This window comes from Glycine soja, chromosome 15 (assembly GCF_004193775.1).
Source record: "Glycine soja cultivar W05 chromosome 15, ASM419377v2, whole genome shotgun sequence".
Taxonomy (NCBI): domain Eukaryota; kingdom Viridiplantae; phylum Streptophyta; class Magnoliopsida; order Fabales; family Fabaceae; genus Glycine; species Glycine soja.
This window is the reverse complement of record NC_041016.1, coordinates 50,999,751-51,023,770: the sequence shown is the minus strand read 5'-3', so window position 1 is coordinate 51,023,770 and position 24,020 is coordinate 50,999,751. Positions and strand designations below refer to the sequence as shown.

The following is a 24,020-nucleotide window of genomic DNA, read 5'->3' as shown; positions in this document are numbered from 1 at the left end:
CATGTTTGTGTGTCCTTGTTAATGGCCCTCCAATTTCTGGGGTAGACCGTAATATGGCCTCTCAGCTCCCGGACAAGTGCACAGCTAACTTTGAACCATGTGATCTCTCTCTCTCAATGAAAACACACACACACAAACAAAATTCTTCTTACACTCATCTCTTGCATAGGAAGAGAGCAAGAATAAATCTTGATCGTGCATGCACACATATGATTAAGATGGTTTTAATTAATTTTGATTTTAATCATCCATTTTAATGATATAGATTCATTCTTCTTACACTCATCTCTTGCCAAAAAGTGAAAGGAGTAAATCCTGACCGTATAATATATACACACAAATGGTTAAGATTATTTTAATTTTAATTAGTAATCTATTTTAGTTGTAAAGTTTAGATTCACTTTTCTTACACTCTGATCTCTCATCTAACATAGTCTCCCTTCTCCCCGCTCACTCGCTATATATTAGAATTCGAATGGTTCATTTAAATGTTAACATTGTACAAAGTCTATCATTTAGTCAAATACTAATAAAGCATTACAATTGTCAAGAAAATATCATGAATGACTTTTTAAAAAGTAGTGAGACTCTATCATCTGATTAGTCTCGTGAAGTTTAGCTAATAGCTAGTATTAATCAGCATGTTAATTAAATAATGCGTATAATTAATAATGTTTAAGGGAAAGGGAAGGAGTCGTGTGAATCAAAATTTTCCACACTCCTTGAAGTGACTCTCCCTTGTCGTTTGGCCTTGTTATGTTTAGCAAGTGAAAGGATTAATCTTCTTTATCTCTTTATTTATGCAGGTGAAATCATGTGATAAAGTGAAGTTGGAGCAGCATGAAGCTGGAATGCTATTAGGAATAAATGTTTTTTAAGGAGTAATTTGTGTAGTGCTTCTCATAATAATGTTATATGAGATCAGACTATGTAATCGGTGGGATTAAGTTTTAATCTCTGTTGTACTCTCTGATTGTTTGTTCTCAGTTACAATAGTCAGTTGCTAAAGTAATAAAACATGGTCCATATTATTTGGCCTGAAATTTATCCAATTGTATTTTCTTTGCATGAAATTTAAAATTCTTTAGGAGAAAGACATTAGTACGCATCTTTTTAAGACGATTCTGGTAAAATTATCATTGATCCAACGATGTGAATTTTTTTTTTCTAGTAGTACGTCTTATGTTTGGTACAGGGTAACAAAAGTGGAAGAAAAAAAACTTGAATGGGAAAGAAAAGAAAATGAATTTTCATTTTTAAAAGACAAATTTTCTCTCTTTATTTCTTTTTACTTTATTCTCAATTAAATAAAAAAAAATATTGCTATCTGTATTTTCTTTTTTTAGTCCTTTATTTTCTTTTGTAACGGATGATTAGTCCCTTATTTTTCTAATTCCTTTTATGTAAACATACCCTTAAATTGAATATAGCCATTTTCTTTTGTAAAGATAAGAGAAATAAAAGAGTAGTCTATATATCAATTTTTATAGGTGTAATATTTAATTTGATTCTCTAATTATATTAAAGTATTCAATTAGATCATGTTATTTATTGTTATTTAATAAAGAATAAGACTCAACATTTAATAATTCTTGCATGAATATAATGTTACTAACATTTTATTTAATTTATATGATTTCTTATAACATTATCATATACTCACACCTTACTTAGGTTTTCTTTTTTTCTTTTTTTTTTTTTTGAAGTGAAAGATAGCATATCATTCAACTACTGGGATCCAAGAACAGATCAATATCATGCTGAACATAAAAAAATAACTGGGATGGCATGTTCTCTACCCAGTATCTTTCTCACCTCTGGTAAAAGCTAATCTAGAAAGCCTATGTGCAACAGAATTTGCTTTTCTCTTTGTATAAACTAGCAAAAAAATTCTGTGAATTCACTAACATATCACGACATTCCTGCAAAACAGCAGCAATGTATGTGCAGTTCTGGTTCTTTGACTTGTTCCATGCGTTTGTAAGATCTTGACAATCAGTTTCTTACACAACATTCTGCAACAAAAGATGGTGTGTGCCACTTCAATGCTCCATTTAAAAGCTAAGCTCTCTGCTATTTGAGGCTGATAACATTGGTTGTCCAGGTAAGTAGCAGCAGCAAGAACCTGTCCTTGATGGTCCTGGAATATAACTCCGAAACCAGTGCCTTAACCTTTTTGCACAGATGCATCAAAATTGCATTTAATCTTCCCTTCCTCTGGGGGCTTCCATCTCACCAAATGATGATCATTATTATCACTAGTGCAGAAATAGGCTTATACGGCGGTCATATGAAGCCTTCTACGACAGTCGTGACGTCTTTGAAAGTAACGTCGTAAAAAGTGTCGACTTTTCATAACAGTCTCCTTGTAACCGATTGTGAATAGCAGCAATCCTAAGATGGTCTTTAAGACAAAACCATCTTAAAATGGTTGTATTCAAAGATGATTTTAAAAAATTATCTTTGAATGCGACTATTGTAAAACGATTTTCTGTTAAGGACCGTCTTTAAATAGTAGCAATTTATTTAAAGACGAATTTTGTTTCACCTTTATCATTTACATACATCATAATTACAAAAATGTCGTTTATTATTATTTTAAGATGATTTCTAATGTGAGTCATAAAAACGTATTTTTCTAATAGTGTATGCCGGATAGGATTCCTTTGTGAGTGCAACGAATTTGCTCTTGACACAATTACTTAGGTATTCCTGACCACCAAAAGAAAAAGAAATACTTCGATACTCCTAGCACTCATTTCTTAACTTATTCACCCTATATTCGTAGTTCTAGTTCTTGTATAGACATTATATAAATGATGATGTGTCTCATATAAGTGTTAGATGATCTATTAGCTTAATCTGTTGTTTTTTTACCATTCTAACAAGTTTATTAAAATACTGTGTTTAGTATCGTAAGATTTTGCGCATGATTTAAAAAGTTCAAAAAAATAAATAAATAGATTTGGAAAAGGTTAATTTTGTTATGAGTAAATGCCAATTTAGTCCTAAATTTGTATCTAGTTATCATTTTATATTTTATTGTCTGAAATTAAAGAAAACATAAACAAATCCCTAGAATTTTGTTCAAGTCCCTGAAATATTAATATTTTTCTCATTTTCATCTCTAAATTTATGTTATTATTATTACATAAATCTCCAAACTAGAGACCGAAATAAAGGAGGAGAAGGCCGCTTTCAAAAAAGCTTATGAAACCCTAAAAGTTTCAAACTTATCTAATTTTTCATCAGTTTCAAAAACTAAATTAACGAGATACGAATTTAAGAACTAAATTAATTATTTACTCTTTTGCTTTCAAATACTTGATAGAAGATCAACAAAACATTTACGAAAAAATCCTATCGGCATAGAAACATTTACTATACATATTTAATTTTGGCATTGTATTATTGGACTATCATAAGATATTCATTAAAACATAACATACTTTTAGGTTTTAAAAATTAATAAGAGATGTTTGTCTCACCATTTTTTATTTTATTTTCGAGAATGTTATTCTTAGGAATATAACATGAAAATATTATTTTTGGATATTTTAATGTTAGGTTATTTTTTAGTATTCCTAAGAATAGTTTTTTAAAATTTAAAAACAATCTAAATAAAAAAAATAAAAAGGGAAATAACTTGTATATTAGACAGTAACTTTTTCATATTTTTACGGAAATATCACTTATCCATTCCTTTTCATGGGAATAGAAATGAAGAAAAACGTGTTTAAAAAAATTCTAATATTCCTAAAAATTAATAATATCTAAGAATACTTTTTAAAAACTTGTAACAAACATTTTTCATGGGTGCATTTTTAAACATACACTTTTAATATGTGAAAAAAACACACTTATAATTTTAGTCTTCATTTATATTTATTCACTTAGTCCATACATTTAACCAAAAAAATAGTTTTGATCATTCAACAGTTACCAAGATTCAAAAACTAGAAACACAAGACTTTTACAATTTTATAAGACTAAAAATTAATAAAATTTTATAAATAAATTTAAAAAAAAATCAAAGATGCCTTAAAACTTCTGTATTAAATATCAGCATACTTGGAAATACTAACACAACAGGATTTAAAGCAGAGACCAAACATAACTGCAGAAAGCAAACAAATGGAAGAGCTGTGGTGTAACTCCAACCACCAAAGGGCCACGCGTTGGTTACACGCGGCTTGCTGAACCTCACAAAAAAGTGGCGCATTAATATATAAAACAAGTTTATAGAAAAAAGAATAAGAGAGTCCCTACCTAGACTACTGTGAACTAATACTACTAGATACAATAAAACTTTTCTAACATACATAAATGTAACAATGTCTCATCCCTTTTAATTTTATGTTTTTACATGTTAAGCAGATGAAGGTGTAAGTGCTCAAACATGTGCTATGAACATGGAGCTGCTTGGAGGAAGCTTAGCATATCCCAATGTACTGGATTTAGTTTATGTTTATGCGTCTTTCTTATGTTTTTATGACACATAAGTGTCAAGACATTTCTACTAGATTTATTCATGTAATATATATTTTGAGTTGTAGCTTCTGTCTGGTTAGCTTTGGCATTCTTATATGCTAAGTTTTATATTTAGTTACATAAGGAGATAAAAGATAATATCTTCTAGAATGTTATGCATACAATCACGCGGATACCATACTAATTTTTATATATGCTTCCCGTCAATTAAGACTTTAATGGTTATCAAACATTGTTCTTTTGAATAGGGTATAGGTATAACTATGTATGTTTTTTCTTTTCAAGGAATAACTATTTATGTTGCTTAGTTTTTATTAATTATATTAATAAAAACATAAGTTTTGAACAAATTTAGTTATTCCTTCAAAAATAAATGTGTGCACAAAAATAAATTTGTGTGTGGGTGAGTTTCATTGCTCATAACAAAATCTGATGAGAGTGTTCGATGGTGAGAGTTTGTTCTTTTGGGTTGTGAGAGTCTGAGAAAACGGTAGGTATGGAAAAGAGGATTTTTTTTAAAAAAAAAAGTTAAATTAAATAAATATTTTAAAACCAAATCAATTGACAGGTGTCTATTTTAAGTGGGTCCGAAGATAACTCGCTTACTACTAGTGGAAGGAAAAAGCATTTCTCTTAAAAAAACATAAATAGTAACTTAAAAAAATATTATGTTGTCCTTTTAAATAGAGTATAACTATTTATGTCACTAAACTGGAAATATTACTATTCTAATTAACTATTTTAAACTATAGTACTTTGCTAGGTAGCTAAACTGTCCTTGCCATTCCCTAGATTTATAGAGTAAAAAAGTGGCTTAAATGTTTTGTGTTCATAAAATTTGAAATGTACATTTTTAATTCCTATAAAATTTTTAATACATTTTTCGTTCTAGTAAAATTAAAATATCATTTTTTTCAGGAGCAAGATTCCAACATCTTTGACATTGTTAATGTCTTGACTTTTGTTATTAATTGAATAATTTGAATCAATTACTTTTTAGTTTAATTTAATTGTTATTTATTATTTATAATATTTTAATGAAGTGGCAACATCTCATAGGAGCAGTCCTCCACTATATTATATCTACTTAGCAAACATTTGTTTCAATTTTCAAGGTATCAACAAGATTTTCCGAAGAAAGTCGACTTAAGAATATCACACTTTCATGTGATACAAGTTTTACAAAAACATTTTCAAGAATAGATGATACCAAAAATATAAAATTTATACTTTTCTTGCTTTCGAAAAGAGAGTATCCTACATTTTTCCATGGAAATGAAAGTTGTTTGCTACAATAATTACTTATTTCCACATCACTGTTTCACACTTCTTTTTTTACTTTTTATTTTTAATTAAACACATTTCATGTATTAAAATTATAAATTTCTGAAAATGTTATTCTCAACAATACAATTTTACACCTTCAAACAAATATCCCAAGTCCATATATCTAACCCAAAAAATGTGTTGTTTGTCTTTAACCCTTTATCAAGATTCAAAAACTAAACACATGCCTTTTACAATTTCTGCCAAGACCAAAAATAACAGACATTTGAAAAATAAAACACCTTAAAATTTCAGTATAAATATCAGCATACTTTGAAATAGTAAAAAACAGGATTTAAAACTGAGACCAAACAGCATATTTCGGTTTAAGGTCAAATTTGATTTAGTATAATCATCAATTGTATGTTAAAGTGAAGTTGAATTCCAAACCAAAGTAGTAAACTAGTTCACATATTATTATAAAAAAATAAACCAACCTGTACAGAAATGTACAACAGATTTAAAGAAAGATAATGTTAAATTCGATAACTTACCATAAATTGCCCTTGTAGACCCAATAATTTTTTTAGTCATCACTGGCATAATAAGAGAACAAATAGCACAGATCCACAGACAGATGACTATATATTGTTTCATGTTGATACTATGCAGAAATTATGTTCTAGTTTTACCCATGGTCCAGTGATAAAGGCTCCTCTTTATGTGATGTGATAGTAGGAAAAAGAATCACATTTAGTGACTTGCGCCCTTTCTTATGTTATAAGGAAACTATATACAGCACTGACTAGAATACTAGCCTAGAGAAGCATGAGGGGATTGCCTTTAAGTTCTAACAATAAAATTTTGAATTGTGATCATCCCTTGCGATGAGAAATAAATATTAAATACACTCGAAAAAGTGGAAGGAATAAATTTTTTTACCAATCCTACAAAACTTCAACACCTGCCTAGTTGAGCATATGATTTGATAATAACTCTGCAATATTTTCAACCAGAAGCAGATGCAACTCTCTGTTTATCAAAATCTCCTTGCTCTTCCTTGGCAAACTCTTCAATCAATTCACGCTGTCTCTCTGTCAGATTGCTGCAGAATATCACACAAAAAAGAGGTCACTTATACTCTAAGCATCCATCATACCATCATCACAAAGAAGTATCGTTCCCTTAAAAACCTAAGCCTACACTATTTTTATTTGTGGGGTGAGAAATAGGAGTTAATTCCCATTTGAAGTCACCAGTTCATGCTTTGGACATAAGTTACAAGACAAACTTTTACTCAAACCAAGGTTTGGAGATCTTTCCAAATGGAAATCCAAACATGCACTGGGTAGCCCATAAACTATATTCAAATATCAAATGTAACACTCACTTTGGAATGCTGACGTTAAAATGAACGTATTGATCCCCAAATGTGTAAGAATTTTTTGTCTTGATCCCTGTGAAGAGAACAAACAAGTTAATAAAGGTGAAAAGATCACCTTAAACTGAACACTTTCAAAAATCCATCCAACAGGTTCATGGAATTTCAAATATATTTTCAAACAACGCATTCTGGAAAATACTCTCAAATTATCCATAAGCAATACTATAGCTTACCTTTCTTTTTCAGAACCACCTTCTGACCAGGTTGGGTGCCAGGACGAATCTGCCAAACAGAACCCATCATCAAACTTAATCAGTTACTAAAACCAAAATGCCATGAGAAATTATGTTGCAATACAAACCTTTAGAACAACATCTCCAGTAAGAGTTGGGACCTGAATGGTTCCACCCAAAATTGCCTGAAAAAGCAAGCGTTTAAATAATTTTCAAGAAACATTTAGCACCCCCATAATGCAACACAAATAACTAGCAAGATGTTTAAGATCCTAAACATGCACAAAAACAAAATTTATAGCACAAAAACAAAATTTATAGCACAAACCACAACCGCCACTGCCAATCTAGAAAGTAGACCATAAATATACCAGAATCAGAAAGGTTGATGATTGCTATGTCCCCAACCACAAATCCAATTAAATATCTGAACTCCGAAGCCTTTAAGTCAATCAGGAACATACTACCATGCTCCCAAACCCACTTTATATTTTTTTTCCTAATCCTTTAAGATTTATAATTGGCAGAGCTACTTGATTTTGTCCCTAGATTTAAAAACTGAAGTCCACATGAGCACATTTAGTTTGCCAAATGATATTTAGTGTAATTGAAAGAGGGAAAAAGGGTGAATGAGTTAGAATGTAAAGTCATTTGAATGAGCTAGCATCATAATGGAAGAACAATTCAATTTTCTAAATAAATTCAGTGGGTGAAAAGCAAAGAGGTAGTGCAATGTATTTTGACACCTGGAGTCCTCCACTACTATAATGAAAAGATAGGTGGAAAGATAGGACAATTATTGTCCATTGAGTCTCATTCATGAATGGAGTCATGAATCTGTCCCTATAAGGGGGTCATGAGAAAAAGATGAAGCATCCCAACCAAAGCAAGAGAAGAAAGCAAGTGCGCGAGTCTCTTGTAATGAGCATGTTATCATTTCTTAAAACTCTTGAATAGGAGTACTTATTGTAGAGTGATACATAATTTGGAATGGGTTACAATTCATGTGATCATATTTGAGATAGTCAAACTCTTTTGAGACAGTTTAATACATTAATTATAGTGTGTTCCATCTTTTGGCTGTGTGGGTAATTCTGTTGGTGTGTTTTCCCCAACAGTATTATCAGAGCTATGGTGGGGAACACACAAAAGTTTGGGATCTTGTTTGACGGGGAAAAAAATTATGCTTTGGCAGTGTATCATTCAAATCTGCTGTTAGAGCATGTTTGTATTTGTGTTTCTGATCTACATTACTCTTCAGAGCATCAAAAATAAGGAAATGACACAAAAGTAACTGTGAGTTCCTTCTGACTGATCCGCGTCTAGAGGTAACCATCTTACTAAACACATATGTAATGCTAGGAGAAGGTGATTTACGCAAAAGGTATCACTACTTTAGTAGAAAGAAAAGGTCATCCCTCCCAACCCCAATGAATGTCTCAACTCCATATAGGGTTAGACTAAATGGAGCATTTCACATGATTTCAAATTGACAGCAAATATAGAAAAACACATGCCCCACATGGTCACAAAATTTTCTCTATATAGGGCAGGCCACCAATTTGCATCCCCAGAATTATAAACTAATACTACTAACAAAATGCAGGCAAAAGTTAATCGATACCTGAAAATAACCAACCAGACATAGGCTCAAAACTTTTTCATTAAGGAACAATACCTGAGTGATACTTAAGATAGCATCTACATGAATATTAGATCCTTCTCTACGGAAGACAGGATCGTCCCTGACCTGCACAAAGGAAAATGATAAAAAAAATGATTGGGCTTATGAGAAGATATACAATAAAAATGGAATGATCACCAAGCTATGAAGAGATTGAAATTATTGAGGAGTTACCTTGATAGTAACATAAAGATCACCAGGATTATCTCCATCAGGATCTGCACCACCACTTCTATAAACCTTTATAGTTTCATTGTTGTCAATCCCTGCAAATGTACATACATGTAAATGAGAATCAGTCAACCCTATTTGTATTTTTTTCTCCCATAATTGATTAAATCAAATTTATCAATAGAAAGATAGTCAAGACCCAGCATCGCTCCAAATTATTAAAAATTCAATGACCAAAAGCATCATTTTAATATTTTTAAGATGCTAAACATTTTTAGCTTCTTTCTGTTTGTGTTTGTTGTCATATTAATACTAATATATAACGGCAAAAATCAGATTTAGTGTTTGGTCTCTTCCTAGTTCCTACCAAAACAAATTTTAATCTGAAAAGCAGGATAAGGAAAATCAACAGGGAAATTGCTCATTCATTTGATTTTTTTTCTTTGTAAACCATATTAACATAACAATGGATCACAAAATTTCAAAAATAATGGTTACCAGCCATAATATCCAATTTGACCGATTTTGTTCCTTTGGTAACCTTTGTACCTTTACATGACTTGCAGAAATTCTGGCACCAACAAGAAAAGAACAAAATTACTAGTGATTGGTATGAAAAACATGCATAACTGCATGCATATATGAACCTACGTTATGAATCACCATCAAATCCAACATATCCAAACTCGTACAAAAAACTAAAAATGATAGAATTAATATGAAAAAATTGATTGTTTGCATCATACCGATACAATTTTGCCAGTTCCCTTACATGTACCACAAGTACTCTCCATCCTAAATATGCCAGTTTGTACATATGTCTGGGCATATAACAAATCAATCAGCTTAACATCAACATCATCATAATAATACATTAGTAAAGGATAAATTTAAGACAATACTGACCACTCCTGACCCTTTACAGCGCTTACAGGTTTCAGGTCTTGTACCAGGAGGCACACCACTTCCACCTGCAATAGTCAAGCAAGAGAAGGAATTTATCACCTTTCAGGTGCACAGGCCTTACAAACTAAGCTACATATAGTAGAGACAGCTAACAATTCAGCATATCAATGATGGTTAAGTCATGAGCATACCACAGGTGTTACAAAGCACTTCTGTTTGAAATGTAATAGTTTTATTGCATCCCCGGACAGCTTCCATAAAAGATAGTTCAATAAAAGTCTGTGAAAAACAGAAGATGCATTTCCTCAAACAAGTCCTTGCATACTTAAAGATGACCAGAAGATATGAAGAAAGAAAGAACCTTGACATCTTCTCCACCAATATTCTGATGAAAAAAGCTCTTGACAAAATCCTGATCATAGGCCAATACCAGAAAATTAAAAAAAAAAAATCATATTAGTCTTCTAATACAGGACATACAACTCAAGCAAATTTCATACAAATTTATGTTAAATAATAGAGCAAATAATTTATAAAATTTATAATTTCTGCTACAATAAAAATTTAAAAGCAGAACAAATGCACAACCAAACATACCATATACAAATTAAGATGCTTGATTGATTGCATGATTGTTGAAAGCAAGCACATTTGTACACTATTAAAAACTAAATAGATCATTCTGCCTTTGGATTGAACTATAGTAATTGATGAAGTTGCATGATTAGTGTTTGAACTGCACACATTTAACATCAAAACTATATATAGAGTTGATTATTAAGCAATTCCTAATATAATTTCTAATGCAGACTATACTATTAAAAAAACGAAATAGGATCAACTAATATACAATTAGGCACGACCAATAAAAAAGAATATAGAAACCAGTAAGTTGTTACATGATCACGGAACATCTGCTCAAATGGATTAAAGCCACTGTTGCCTCCAAAACCATTGGTGCTTTCTTGGTTTACATATGCATCATGGCCAACCTGCATACCCATTTTAAACTAAATCAAATAAAAGAGATTGATGGTAAATATGATAAAATAATAATGAACTCAAAAAAAAGTGCCATTGTTCTCCAACCCCTACCCTCCACTTTTTCTTTCCTCTCAATTTCTCTTCTTCAATCTCCATAAAACAGAGGTTCTCTGGTTAAGTCCTACTATTGTTTCTTTGTTATGCTCTTATTATCTATATAGTTTAGGTCTCTAGTGCATAGAGTCGGTTACCTATTCTATACATTTAACCCAATACAGTATAACAACAAAATGTTCAACAAAGGAGCCAAAAAACGTATATGGAAAGACATAAGACCTGATCATACTGTTGGCGTTTTTCCTCATCCTTCAAAACCTACAGTGCAGTTATTCAAATGAGGGAAAAGTCAAGAAACTAGAAGCCAGTTCAGTCATCAAATAACAATTTCAAGTAGAGCCATAGGTATTAACAAGCACAACAACAACAGTACACCTCATATGCCATTGAAACTTCTTGAAACTTCTTTTCGGCCTCAGGATCATCTTTGTTTGTGTCTGGATGGAGCTTCTTTGCAAGCTGGAGAACATGGAGAAAAAAGACAGTACAAAAGGAAAATAGAAAGAATTATTTCAGACAAATAACTCACTTAGGAATAAGTGATTGCATATGTAAGAGCAACATTATATAAAATAAACTCTTCCTCATCCAATTCAAACAATTATTTTTAATCTCCCCCCACTTGGGAAATGATTACAATATCCTCATACAAGAAGGAAAAAGGGAAGTTTGCTAAGCATATGGGAAAGACTTGAAATTTAAAACAATGCGGGAATGTGAATATTTGATCCCTTTTAACCAGAAAAGATATAAGAAATTGAAAATGTTTACCAGGAAATAAGTCAGATGTTTACCTAAAAAAATTTAAAAACAAATTGTTTCTTGATAAAAAAAATGTATGCATATTGATACTAGTTAAACAAAACCTACCCCATAGTATGCTTTCTTTATTTCAGAAGAACTCGCATTCTTACTCACACCAAGCACTTCGTAATAGTCCCTTGCCAATGATGCTGAAAAGGAGTTAAGGGAGAAAAGTAATCATTCACCTGCAAGGGGCAATAAACAAGAATCTATCCAGGGGAAAGACCAAAATAGAAAATGCATAGCTAATTCAACAAAAGTAGCATTAACTTCAGGCAACTTCTACTTCTTCACCAAAGCAAAATAGTAGACAAAATGCAAGCCATGAATAACCAAAGCAGCTTTCCAAATGCATTTCCATATAACTCCATAAAGAATGAAAGGTAAGGCAACCACGCGAAGCATAATTCAATATTTTATACCTGACCCATGAATGGATCTAGATGTCCCCCAATATGTATTTGCGGCTCCAAAAAGCAAATAGTTCTTCAAATTACCACCATTTCCAACTGCAATTGGATAGGGCGGCAAAAGATCAACAAAAACAACACCAAAAAAATATAGCCTTCATTTTTTTAATAAAAAACTCAATATAACATCACAACAAAAACAACAATAGGACCAATAATTGTCAAACTATCCCGTTCAATACGTTCTCATTCCTCTATATGATTGTATAACCAAATCAAAAAAGAAAAAAAAAATCGAAACTTGACTAAATAACTTTAACACATACCATTTGGAGATAAGTTCCCAATAACTCTGGATGGATTACAAAGACCTGAACTCAATGTCCTATAACCCCATTGGCACATTCCTTCGTATATCTAAGATTCACCCCAAAATAAATCAATGAAACAAAACAAAACAAAACAAAAATCCGAAAAAAGTGTTCAATCTAGGTTGACACAGAAATTGTCTTAAAAATCGAAGTTGAATAATTAATGACAAATCAATCAAGCCGCAAGATAGAGAAAGAGGGTTGAGTACGCGTTCGTTGGCGTGGCGGAGGAGTTTTTCGGGCAGCGATCGAAGGAGCCTGACGCCATTGGAGCGAATCATTTGGGAGCTCTTTAGAAGAGAAATGAGGAAACTTTGGAAGGAAAATTGGGGGTTTTCTGGTTGCCAAAAAATACCCTAAAACCCCTTCCAAAAACCCTAATAGCAATTGGAAGGTTCTAGTTGCGTTGCGGTGAAAGAGACAGAGAAATGTTGTGTTTATTTTGATATATATAATTAAAAATCTAATAAATTGTATGCTGTGTATCAATTAATAAGAATAAATAGTCAAATAAAATCTAACTTAAATGTAATGACATTGTAAATGTATTTTATAAAAAAATTGTCATCAATAGCTTCGTAATAACTACTATTTTCTTCTCAATAAAAAAATTAACTGCTATTTCAAAATTACTATCAAAGGTAATTTTTAATTATTTGACAATATAAATACTTATACGGAAAAAATTAAAATTAATTAAATAAAAAATATTACAATTAAAAATATAACTTTTATCTTTACAATACTATATTTGAATATTTAATAACTAGTGCATGGGGTAAATATTTTGGTGTAAGGTGTAATAAAAAAATTAATTTACATGTAATAATATAAAAACAAATTTATATATAGGATTTAAAAATATTTAGTATATGAATCTTGTTTTAAGAAATTAATCATTAATAATAAGTATTTATAATTACTAATTTAACCTCAATTATGTTAGACAAGTGACCTTAGATAGGGATGAATTAAATTTCAAAATTTTTTCACTAACAAACTTTAACCCCCTTTTAAATGATAGACTCAAAGTGCAAAAGAAGAATCAATAGTCAATTTAATAATGTTCTTTAAAAGTGCAAAACAAAATTGATTGCAATAAAATAAATAAGATAAAGTATGAGAATTACAAACTCGATTTATACTTGTTCGGCCTCTTCCCGTGCCTACTTCTAGTCCTCAAGCAACCCACTTAGATTTTTCACTATCTCTCTAAATTTACAGACTTTGAACACACCTTGAGATCCTCGCCCTTATGTTCAAGATTCTCTAAGAGACATCCCGTCTCTTAATTACAATTCTCATAACCCAAGAAACAATCAGTTTCTTAATTACAACTGACTTTCTGAGATGAACAAAAAGATCCCTCTCCCTTTAAAGTGGATGATACAAATTGAAGATCTTATAGGAATTTCTCTCCTTTAGAAATGATAATATAATTTGAAGTTCTTAGATGAATTCTTAACAGATTTGTAAGTGTTTGTCCAAGAGTTATTGATGGAGCATTTGACAATTAAGTTCTCTTATAATATCTCTCTTGCTTTTTGAAGTCCGAAACATATATATATATATATATATATATATATATATATATATATATATATCCATCGTGCTTTTTCACAATGGTTTGAAAAGATGTGTCTTTTCAATTTTTTTTTTTAAATTCTTCACTAGTAATCGATAACAAGTTTCTGGTAATCGATTACACTGTTATATTTTGAACGGTCATGACTTTTTAAAGTGTTTTCTGAAGTGTCGTTGCTCGTAATCGATTACATGATTCAAAATTCAAATTCAAAACCATTTTTAAAAGTTATTTTTCAAGATTGTCTTCTAGTAATCTCGATTACATGATTTAAAATTCAAATTCAAAATCATTTTTAAAATTTATTTTTTAATATTGTCTTCTGGTAATCGATTACCAGAGCCTTGATCTCTTGAAAACACCTTATTTTGAGACAAAAGCTTGATCTTGAATTAATCTTGAAACAATGTTAACCTTTGAATTTTTGTTGAAGTAATCTTGAAAAAACAATTATTTAACCCATCTATTTTCAATTTAAAAAAACATATAATATTTTCTAAAAGTTTAAATTTTCAAAAAGAATTTTAATAAATTTAAAGTAAGTTATTTAACCCTCAACTAAGAATAGCCATTTTCTTTATAAAAAAAATCAAAGAAATATGCCTAATACATAAAAAGGTTAAGCTAATTAAAATTAAATAAATTATTAAATTACCTAAAGTATTACTTTAGAATTAAATTTCAATATTAGATATTAGAGTGTATGACTCATGTCATGCACGGGTAAAAGCTATTCATGAATTTTTTATAAAATATTTTAAATATATAAATATTTTATTTATATTAGGAATCATATACAATTATTTTTTTATTTTGATCATATATTGTAAAGTATAATATTTTTAATTATTGTTTATTTCTATTCATTATAAATATTAGTTCATTATATATCTAGTAGATTATAATCTTTAAGATACAATAAAACACAGTAATAAAAAATAATTTATTTGTTAGGTAAGATAGTAATTTAAATAATTTTATGAAATTTTTAGTTATTGATTATTTATATCTATTATAGATATTAGTTTATTATATATCTAGTAGACTATAATCTTTAAGATACAATATAACAGAGTATTAAAAAATTATTTATGTGGTAGATAAGGAAGTAATTTAAATAATATGATAAAATAATATTTCAATAAATCCAAAGTATTATAAAAAACAATGTTATAACAATGAAAGTAATCATATCATCTTTGTTTAAAATATTATAAAAACAATGTTATAGCATTTTCTACTAGATTTCATTCATTATGAAATAGAAAATAATCATATTACATATATTTAAAATAATTTTCATTATTTTAATTAAAATATATATTGATCATAATTAATTTTCCTAATTCATATCACAATATATGTTAGTTGTAATTACTATAATAATAAAATTGTGTATTTTAACATATAAAAAATAGTATTTTTAATAATATTTAAAAATTATGCTTAATAATAATAAATTATATACTGAAGTTGTGTTAATAAAAAAATTATCCCAAAGGAAGAGTAAAGAACTGAAAGGTTCTATGCCATCTGTGAATGATGAGGTTGTGTTGAGAAAATGAATGATGGTCAGAGATACATTAAGATTTAGTGGACAAAGAGGTTCACGAGACCTAACTGAATTAGTGAGTGTGACTACCCGACATTTGATGCACTCATTTGGTATTCGGAGCTCACAGGCCTCACTTTGTTATTTTTGGCTGGCTTTAAGACTATGCCTTTTGAGTTGGGAGCTGGGGATCGATGTACATTGTATCTTTATATGACGATCACTCTCGACTATCATCCACATAAAAGTATAAGACCATCATGACCTAGGAGGCTTGGTGGCAGTGGTTGGGCCCTATTGTGAAACAAGTGGAATAGTTATGCACTAAGGACGCGATAATGTTGTTTGCTTAGACAACCACATGCAGTGGTTACGTAAATTGTATACTATGGTTTTATTTGTTGTTTGTGGCGTTTGAGGAGCGGAGGACTCACCCCTACAACCAACACGTGTCACACTCTAGTGCATATGGTGTCAATAGATAGACCAGATGTCATACCCATCACCATCGATCACTTTCGATACTGCTTCATTCCTTGGGGATTTAGGTCTCGCCAGCAACTGAGTGGTTTGAAGACATCAGTTTTTATCTGGGCATGGAGGTGCCTTACTATGCTCAAGAATTCATAGTAACCCAGTGAGGTTTGATGTGAGAGGTAATATCCTAAGTTGGAGATTCGAGTTAATACGTCCCACCATTGAGGATCAAGAGATCACATCGATATGACGTGCGATGAGGAGGAAGAGTATCATGAGCTTTTACGAGACTTAGAGCCTTAGTTTGAGGAAGAGAAGGATTGATTACCTTCCTGTGTCTATACCTTAGGCGTTAGTTCAGTACTTATAGTCGGGTAGTGATATGCTCTAATCCTAGATCCTTTTTGATAATTTGATGCATTTGGAGGGATGGGATCTTCATTGTAAATGTATTTTTTTATGTAACATATGTATATCGATCGTTTCACTACTTTTACACTTTGGGTTATATCCAAATTTCTTCTATCGTGACACTATTTAATTGCTTTATTTATGTACAAGGTTTTGTATCATAAATCTCTGTTCATTTATTTACGAATTTAATTGCGACATGAAAACTTAATGCTTTCCAAGCAACACACTTATTTTACTTTATTTTATTTTATCTTATTTATAAAAAACAAAAAAAAAAATTGATGAGATATCTTGCCAACTTAGAAATAGAAATTAAAAGTTAATGATGTGTATTCCATAATTTATTATTTAAATAGTGTTTGGAGCAAAAATTTCGGAAAAAGAATTTAAGTTGTTACAACCGAGGAGGACAATGAGATCAAGGAGGATCTAGAGATGTTAGAGGAGGAATGGCGCAACAACAGTTGGTGGGGAGCTTCCCCCAAGAGTAGGCTGGCTTGTGGAGGAAAGCAGTCAGGAGGATCCCGATGAGGATAAGTAGGATGTCTCATCTAGAGAGTCCCACTGTTAAGGACATCTTAATTGTTGACTCTTGACTCACCCCTTTTTGCATAAAATTTCTCTCCTAGGATTGGGTCAGTGGTGATTGCTTTGGGACTGAGTGTCCTCCTTTCTTTTGCATATGTATGAGTAGACTTAGGTCCAAATATTTTGTATGTACTTGCGGTCATCAACTTTTATTTTATGTATTTTGGGACATATCCACACTCTAATGTATCCTCGGCTTCAAATTTAGTATTTATCGCAATGAATCGTCCTTTATTATATAATTCAACAACTTCAGTTTATAATAATTCTCCTTCTCTTCATTAAAAAAAATGTATGATTTACATTCAAAACACTTTTGCTTGTATCAAAGAACAATTTATATTTCCGTCACGACTTGTATGCATAAAGGACTAAAAAGAATAAGAATTTCTAACGTTTTCTTAAGGTAAAACATTTCTACAATTGGATTAATGAACACAATTACATTAGTAATGAGTTTACTTTAAAGGAAAAGTGCATGTTTATTGATAATAGATTTTAGGGCGTCACAATTTATCCATTCTCTTTTCTACTCATCTAAATAAATGGAGAGGAAATTTTTCACTTTCTTTTTCTACCCATCCAAAAAACACAATTTTTCATTCTTTTGTTTTATGAATTTCATCCTTTTTATTTCTTTCATCTCTGTTAATCCAAACAAAAATATCATTGAGCGTGCGAATCAATTAATGCTTGATTATTCTAACTTAAGTAATGATCTCGAGTTCAAGGTTCCACAATTGTGTTAAATATTTGAAAAAAAAATTGTTGCATATAATGATTCAACCTATTGGAATAAAATTGTCTCTAATGAATAATATATGTGATCCCAAACAAAATATTAAAATAGTATGATATTCAAAATTTATTAATTTTCAATTATAATATGAAATATGATCATTTATTATTAAATGGAAATATTAAAACCTTTATCGGTGTGTCTCAATAAAATTCATTTTAAATTTTTTAAGTCATTTCCAAAAATGAGTTCAATCTAATTACATTTGTACACGTGATAAATTCCGTAACTAGGAAAACTTTCTAATCTCGAGGCAAATATTCATCCATGGAAGTAATGAACAACTTCAAAAAGCATCACTATGTATCTTAGCCAGAACCGACTTTTAGTTAAAAAAATTATGTCACTGCATCACCTTTTGTTCTTTGCCCATCCTTTGTGGGTTGCAGCAATGACCTGACCCAGCTAAAAAATTGACTCCAAAGCACTTATGACAACTTTTGGCAGGGATTATTGAGTTGGCAAGGTAAAAAATTAAAATAAAAAATGTAAGCAATCTGAAGATAGAAGAGAGAAATTATAATTATAATTATAACATAACTCTTAAAAGGAGAAGGAAAATAAAGCACAAGGGAAAGCATCTTTGGGCAATGTCGCACAACACAAGCCCTTGGAGCTAAGCCACCTTTGCTTTCTTGCTGTTTCAAATCTGCCTTTCACGTCTATTTCACTCACTTTTTTCTCTACTTTGGCATTGCTGCACATAGAAGAAAGAACTGATCCTTTCAACTAGTTCCCTTTAAGCAAATAACCCTACTCATTAAGCAACTACATTACCTTAACACAAACCTTGGTAAAAACAAATTGAAACTGCATTATTAAATTATTTACCATTTAGCATTCCATGTTTCATACCAAGTAACTAGTCTCATATTTTGTAACCATTAAGATAACTCATCCTTGTGTTAGATCAATCTCAAGCTTTTTCCCTCCTTCCTTTTTTAATTTCACATATTGAGATTACTAAAGTTCATGCAGCTTCTTCATCAAATTATTCCTTTCTTAAACCAAAGAAGTAGTGAGCACTTCTATTGTGTGGGAAAGTGAGACAACCATTACTGCGTTTTCTTCCATCTTTTGCCTTCTTAAGTAAAATTTGGTTGCTTCAGAATCGAATATTGGGTTACTTGTGGATAGCCACATAAGCTTTAGCTTCCCGGGGCATAGAACACCAAGAAGAAAAGGATATGAAAGGTGGTAGTGGAGATCATTGATGCTCATGATCAACAAGTGCATTTGTTGAAGTAGACTTTGAAAACCAACTTAGCAGAACCAGAATTGTTCCAAAGAACCTCAACCCCACTAGGAATCACAAACTGTTATTCCATTTGGATGCAATCAAACGTTAACATCACCAAATTATTGAAGTCTCAGTCTACCACTAGAGGAGACCTATTCCGGGCCAAAACTTCCTTCGAAGGGTAAGAATTCCTTGCTCTAATCTTGTTAAGGAAGTGAGGAAATTTATCACACTTACCCTTTAGAGAAGAAGTGGTTTTTCTTTTCTGTCAAGGGTGAGAGTGGCCTGAAAATTTATATTGCATCATCGCAGTCCAAAACCAAAGCTCGTTGTTTCATTATTACTTCAGAATCAGAAAAACTTTCATCCCCAACTTCACCAAAAAGTACCGGAATCCAAATCCAATTATACTAGTCTTCCTCATTGTCCACCCCAACCACAGAAACTATAGACATTACTGACATAACATCAGAAGCTGACCCCAAAATCAATCACAGAAGAAGCTGAGAAAGTAAACTCAGCTGCAGTGACAAATTTCCACTCTGCAACAGCTCAGTCTAGTGCCAATGATACAGATCAAGATCCAAAAGACAAAACCATAAAGCCTATCCAAGAGATATAACACAGCAACTACACAAAAACCAAGTTCACCAGCAGCCAATGATTTCAATAAAGAGAAGACAAAGAGGTGCTCCAGTCACAATGCACTCGGTTGGCCCTGAAGTCCATCCTAGTAGCCAAGATGAAGACTACAATCTGAGGGAGACTGATCCACAACTCGGTGGTGACCGGTGGCCTAATGCCAGAAGAGGGTGGATTGGTGGTGAAAGATTCTCAAGCACATATGACCTTGTTGAGCAGATGTTCTATCTGTATGTTAGGGTGGTGAAAGCCAAAGATCTTTCCCCCAGCACTCTCACCTCAAGCTGTGATCCTTATGTGGAAGTGAAGCTGGGGAACTACAAAGGAAGAACAAAGCACATAGAGAAGAAAACCAACCCAGAATGGAACCAAGTGTATGCTTTCTCCAAAGACAGAATTCAATCTTCTGTTCTGGAAGTCATTGTCAAAGACAAAGAAATGCTTGGAAGAGATGATTATATTGGAAGGGTGGCCTTTGATCTCAATGAGGTTCCAACCAGAGTTCCCCCAGACAGTCCATTGGCTCCTCAATGGTACAGGCTCGAGGACCGGCGAGGAGAAGGGAAGGTGAGGGGTGATATCATGCTTGCAGTGTGGATGGGAACTCAAGCTGATGAAGCCTTCTCAGAGGCATGGCATTCTGATGCTGCCACTGTGTCTGGAGAGGGTGTTTTCAATGTCAGATCAAAGGTTTATGTGTCACCAAAACTGTGGTATCTCAGGGTGAATGCCATTGAAGCACAAGATGTGATACCGAGTGACAGAAACCGGCTGCCAGAGGTTTTTGTCAAGGCTCAGATGGGGAGCCAAGTGTTGAGGACCAAGATATGTCCAACTAGGACAACCACACCACTTTGGAATGAAGATTTGGTATTTGTGGCAGCTGAACCATTTGAGGAGCAGTTGACTATCACTGTGGAGGATCGCGTGCACCCTTCAAGAGATGAAGTACTTGGGAAGATAATCTTGCCACTGACCCTCTTTGAGAAGCGGCTAGACCACAGGCCAGTTCATTCACGCTGGTTCAATCTTGAGAAGTTTGGTTTTGGAATGATGGAAGCTGATAGGAGAAATGAGCTTAAGTTTTCAAGCAGGATTCACCTAAGAATTTCCCTTGAAGGTGGATACCATGTCCTTGATGAGTCCACTTTGTACTCAAGTGACCAAAGACCAACAGCTAGACAGCTATGGAAGCAGCCTATTGGGGTGCTTGAAGTAGGGATCTTAGGAGCACAAGGACTCCTCCCAATGAAGATGAGGGATGGCCGCGGCACCACGGATGCATATTGTGTTGCCAAGTATGGCCAAAAATGGGTCAGAACCAGAACAATTCTTGACAATTTTAGTCCAAAATGGAATGAGCAATACACATGGGAGATTTATGATCCTTGCACTGTAATAACACTTGGTGTTTTTGACAACTGCCATTTAGGAGGAGGGGAAAAAGCCACTGCTGGCACTGCAGCCAGGGATTCAAGAATTGGAAAGGTAAGAATTAGGCTCTCAACACTTGAAGCTCATAGGATATACACTCATAGCCATCCCCTTCTTGTTTTGCACCCACATGGTGTCAAGAAAATGGGTGAGCTTCAGCTAGCAGTGAGGTTCACTAGCCTCTCACTGGCTAACATGGTTTACATTTATGGCCAACCCTTGCTTCCAAAGCAGCATTACTTGCGCCCTTTCATCGTTAACCAAGTAGAGAATTTGAGGTACCAAGCCATGAACATTGTGGCTGTGAGGCTTGGAAGAGCTGAACCTCCCCTCAGGAAGGAGGTAGTAGAGTACATGTTGGATGTTGATTCCCATATGTGGAGCATGAGAAGAAGCAAAGCCAACTTCTTCCGCATCATGTCACTTTTCTCTGGCATCATCACAATGGGGCAATGGTTTAGCCAAGTTTGCCATTGGAAGAACCCCATCACATCAATCCTAGTTCACATTCTCTTCCTCATACTCATTTGCTACCCTGAATTGATACTTCCAACCTTGTTCCTCTACATGTTCTTGATTGGCCTGTGGAACTATAGGTTTAGGCCTAGACACCCACCCCACATGGACACAAAACTCTCATGGGCAGAAGTGGTTCACCCCGATGAACTCGACGAAGAGTTCGACACATTCCCAACTTCTAGACCACATGATGTGGTGAAAATGAGGTATGACAGGCTTCGAAGTGTTGCGGGAAGGATTCAAACAGTTGTTGGGGACATAGCAACACAGGGAGAGAGGTTTCAGTCTCTACTGAGTTGGAGAGACCCCAGGGCAACCAGCTTCTTTGTAGTGTTCAGCCTTTGTTCTGCTGTGGTTCTCTATGCAACACCACCAAAAGTGGTGGCTATGGTAACAGGCTTGTACTATCTGCGGCATCCCAAGTTTCGTAGCAAGCTGCCTTCTGTGCCCAGCAACTTCTTCAAGAGGCTTCCAGCTAGAACAGATAGCATGTTGTGATGCATAGTGTAAGGCTTCAGTGTGGATTTTATTCAGTTCGTGTAGTTCTTTCTTTAAAAAAAACTTGTAACTTAATGGCATTTCTCATCAATGTTACTTGACATAAATGTTAGACCCCAGATTAAGATTGTGCATCAGAGTTTATCCTTTGCACAAAACTGAAATGGTTGTATGCATCATAGTTTGTCAGTTCTGTAAATTTATCTAGGCAATATCAATGATAACTCAGATCTAATTATGCAAATTGCTCGTTGTAAGTTTGACATACGGTTAAAGGATACTAATGAAAACCATACCATCACTTTCGTGGTCCAACATCATTTGTTTTAAATGGACTATGATAGTAGTACATCATGAGGTCAATCTATGGTAGTAGTAAGCTCAACATAGTTTTGGTGTGTAGTCATCTCACTGGTGAATCTCAATAGAACAAAAGATAAGACTCCGGAGTTATCAGAAAACTAGTTAGGGGTTCAAGATCGCCACATATCTATAGTCTTAACTAATCTTTAGGTAACATGTGTTTATGTTTTTATAATTTAAAAAAAATGTTTGAATATGTGTCACGTAGAGATTAACAGAAACCATATAATCTAGTACTACCTAATAATTTTTCGAGTAATCTTCTTATCCAAAAAATATATTACTAAGACACGGAATAAGGTTAGGATCATCAATTACATAGTAGAAATGTAATTTTAATTACATGAAGTGAGTGATATTTGAAAGTGAAACAATAGATAGATTTGGTTTGTGTATTGAGTTATGGCTTGTGTATGGTTGAATTTGAAAGAAATGACAGTTACTATATAGAGTTGTGGAATAAAACGGGAAGACACACGTTGAAGATTGTAAATGTTGGATTTTTAAATAGTAGAAATCAAATAAAGAAAAATCAAATTAAAGAAATATGATTTTTTAAACTTTTAATTAGAAATTTGTAAAACAAAATAAGAAGAAAAAGAAACAAGAGAAAAAAGTTGCAGAAGAAGAAGGAAATAAAAAAAGAAAAAAAAATTAATGTATACCTGATTCTAATTCTTAACTTAAGTGTGATGCACGATAAGGTTGATTAATGAAACATATAAAATTCTACTAAACAAGATTTGATTTACCTCTACATCAATGTTCTCTTTCCAAACATTCACGACTAAATACAAAGAAATGAATTGCACAGAATGAGATAAATAATAGTTTTTCATGTTTTACTCACAAATTTATAACACATTGATTGATAGTAGATTTCATGCTTTGTTAAGTTTAGAAAAGAAAGATAAAAAAAAACTCTTTTTTATTACTAAAAGCAGACGGAAAGAAAATGTATAAATATACAATGACATAAATATCTAATAAAAAATATGTAAAAATAAGAATAATTTAATATCTTAATTACATTAAAAAAACATTTTTCTTATAACATTGGTGAAGTCCATTTACATTTTACATTTCTT

General features: G+C 32.4%; 2 protein-coding genes across 2 annotated transcripts; one reads left to right on the top strand and one right to left on the bottom strand.

Annotated features, from left to right (window-relative positions):
* Positions 1-6,389: 6,389 nt before the first annotated feature.
* LOC114385793 (chaperone protein dnaJ GFA2, mitochondrial-like) lies at positions 6,390-13,249 on the bottom strand. The gene is made up of 18 exons (XM_028345859.1): positions 13,031-13,249; positions 12,777-12,867; positions 12,463-12,549; positions 12,107-12,189; positions 11,612-11,695; positions 11,456-11,494; positions 11,035-11,127; positions 10,497-10,547; positions 10,327-10,414; positions 10,136-10,200; positions 9,976-10,050; positions 9,728-9,800; positions 9,233-9,324; positions 9,053-9,124; positions 7,503-7,559; positions 7,375-7,423; positions 7,148-7,214; positions 6,390-6,862 (listed from the first exon to the last, which is right to left on the bottom strand). Exons 1-18 carry the CDS (start codon positions 13,100-13,102, stop codon positions 6,766-6,768), a joined length of 1,335 nt encoding a protein of 444 aa, XP_028201660.1. The 5' UTR covers positions 13,103-13,249; the 3' UTR covers positions 6,390-6,765.
* Positions 13,250-18,925: 5,676 nt separating this feature from the next.
* LOC114387394 (FT-interacting protein 1-like) lies at positions 18,926-22,845 on the top strand. The gene has a single exon (XM_028347576.1). The coding sequence runs from the start codon at positions 20,137-20,139 to the stop codon at positions 22,567-22,569; it is 2,433 nt and encodes an 810-aa protein (XP_028203377.1). The 5' UTR covers positions 18,926-20,136; the 3' UTR covers positions 22,570-22,845.
* Positions 22,846-24,020: the final 1,175 nt, after the last annotated feature.

Bases quoted from the DNA above. Each gene is read 5' to 3' on its own strand.
- LOC114385793 (XM_028345859.1), bottom strand. From the start codon at position 13,102: ATGATTCGCTCCAATGGCGTCAGGCTCCTTCGATCGCTGCCCGAAAAA. The intron at 12,868-13,030 runs GTACTCAACCCT...GGTGAATCTTAG, and splicing joins TCCGCCACGCCAACGAACGC to ATATACGAAGGAATGTGCCA. The intron at 10,051-10,135 runs GTCAGTATTGTC...TTATATGCCCAG, and splicing joins GCTGTAAAGGGTCAGGAGTG to ACATATGTACAAACTGGCAT.
- LOC114387394 (XM_028347576.1), top strand. From the start codon at position 20,137: ATGATTTCAATAAAGAGAAGACAAAGAGGTGCTCCAGTCACAATGCAC.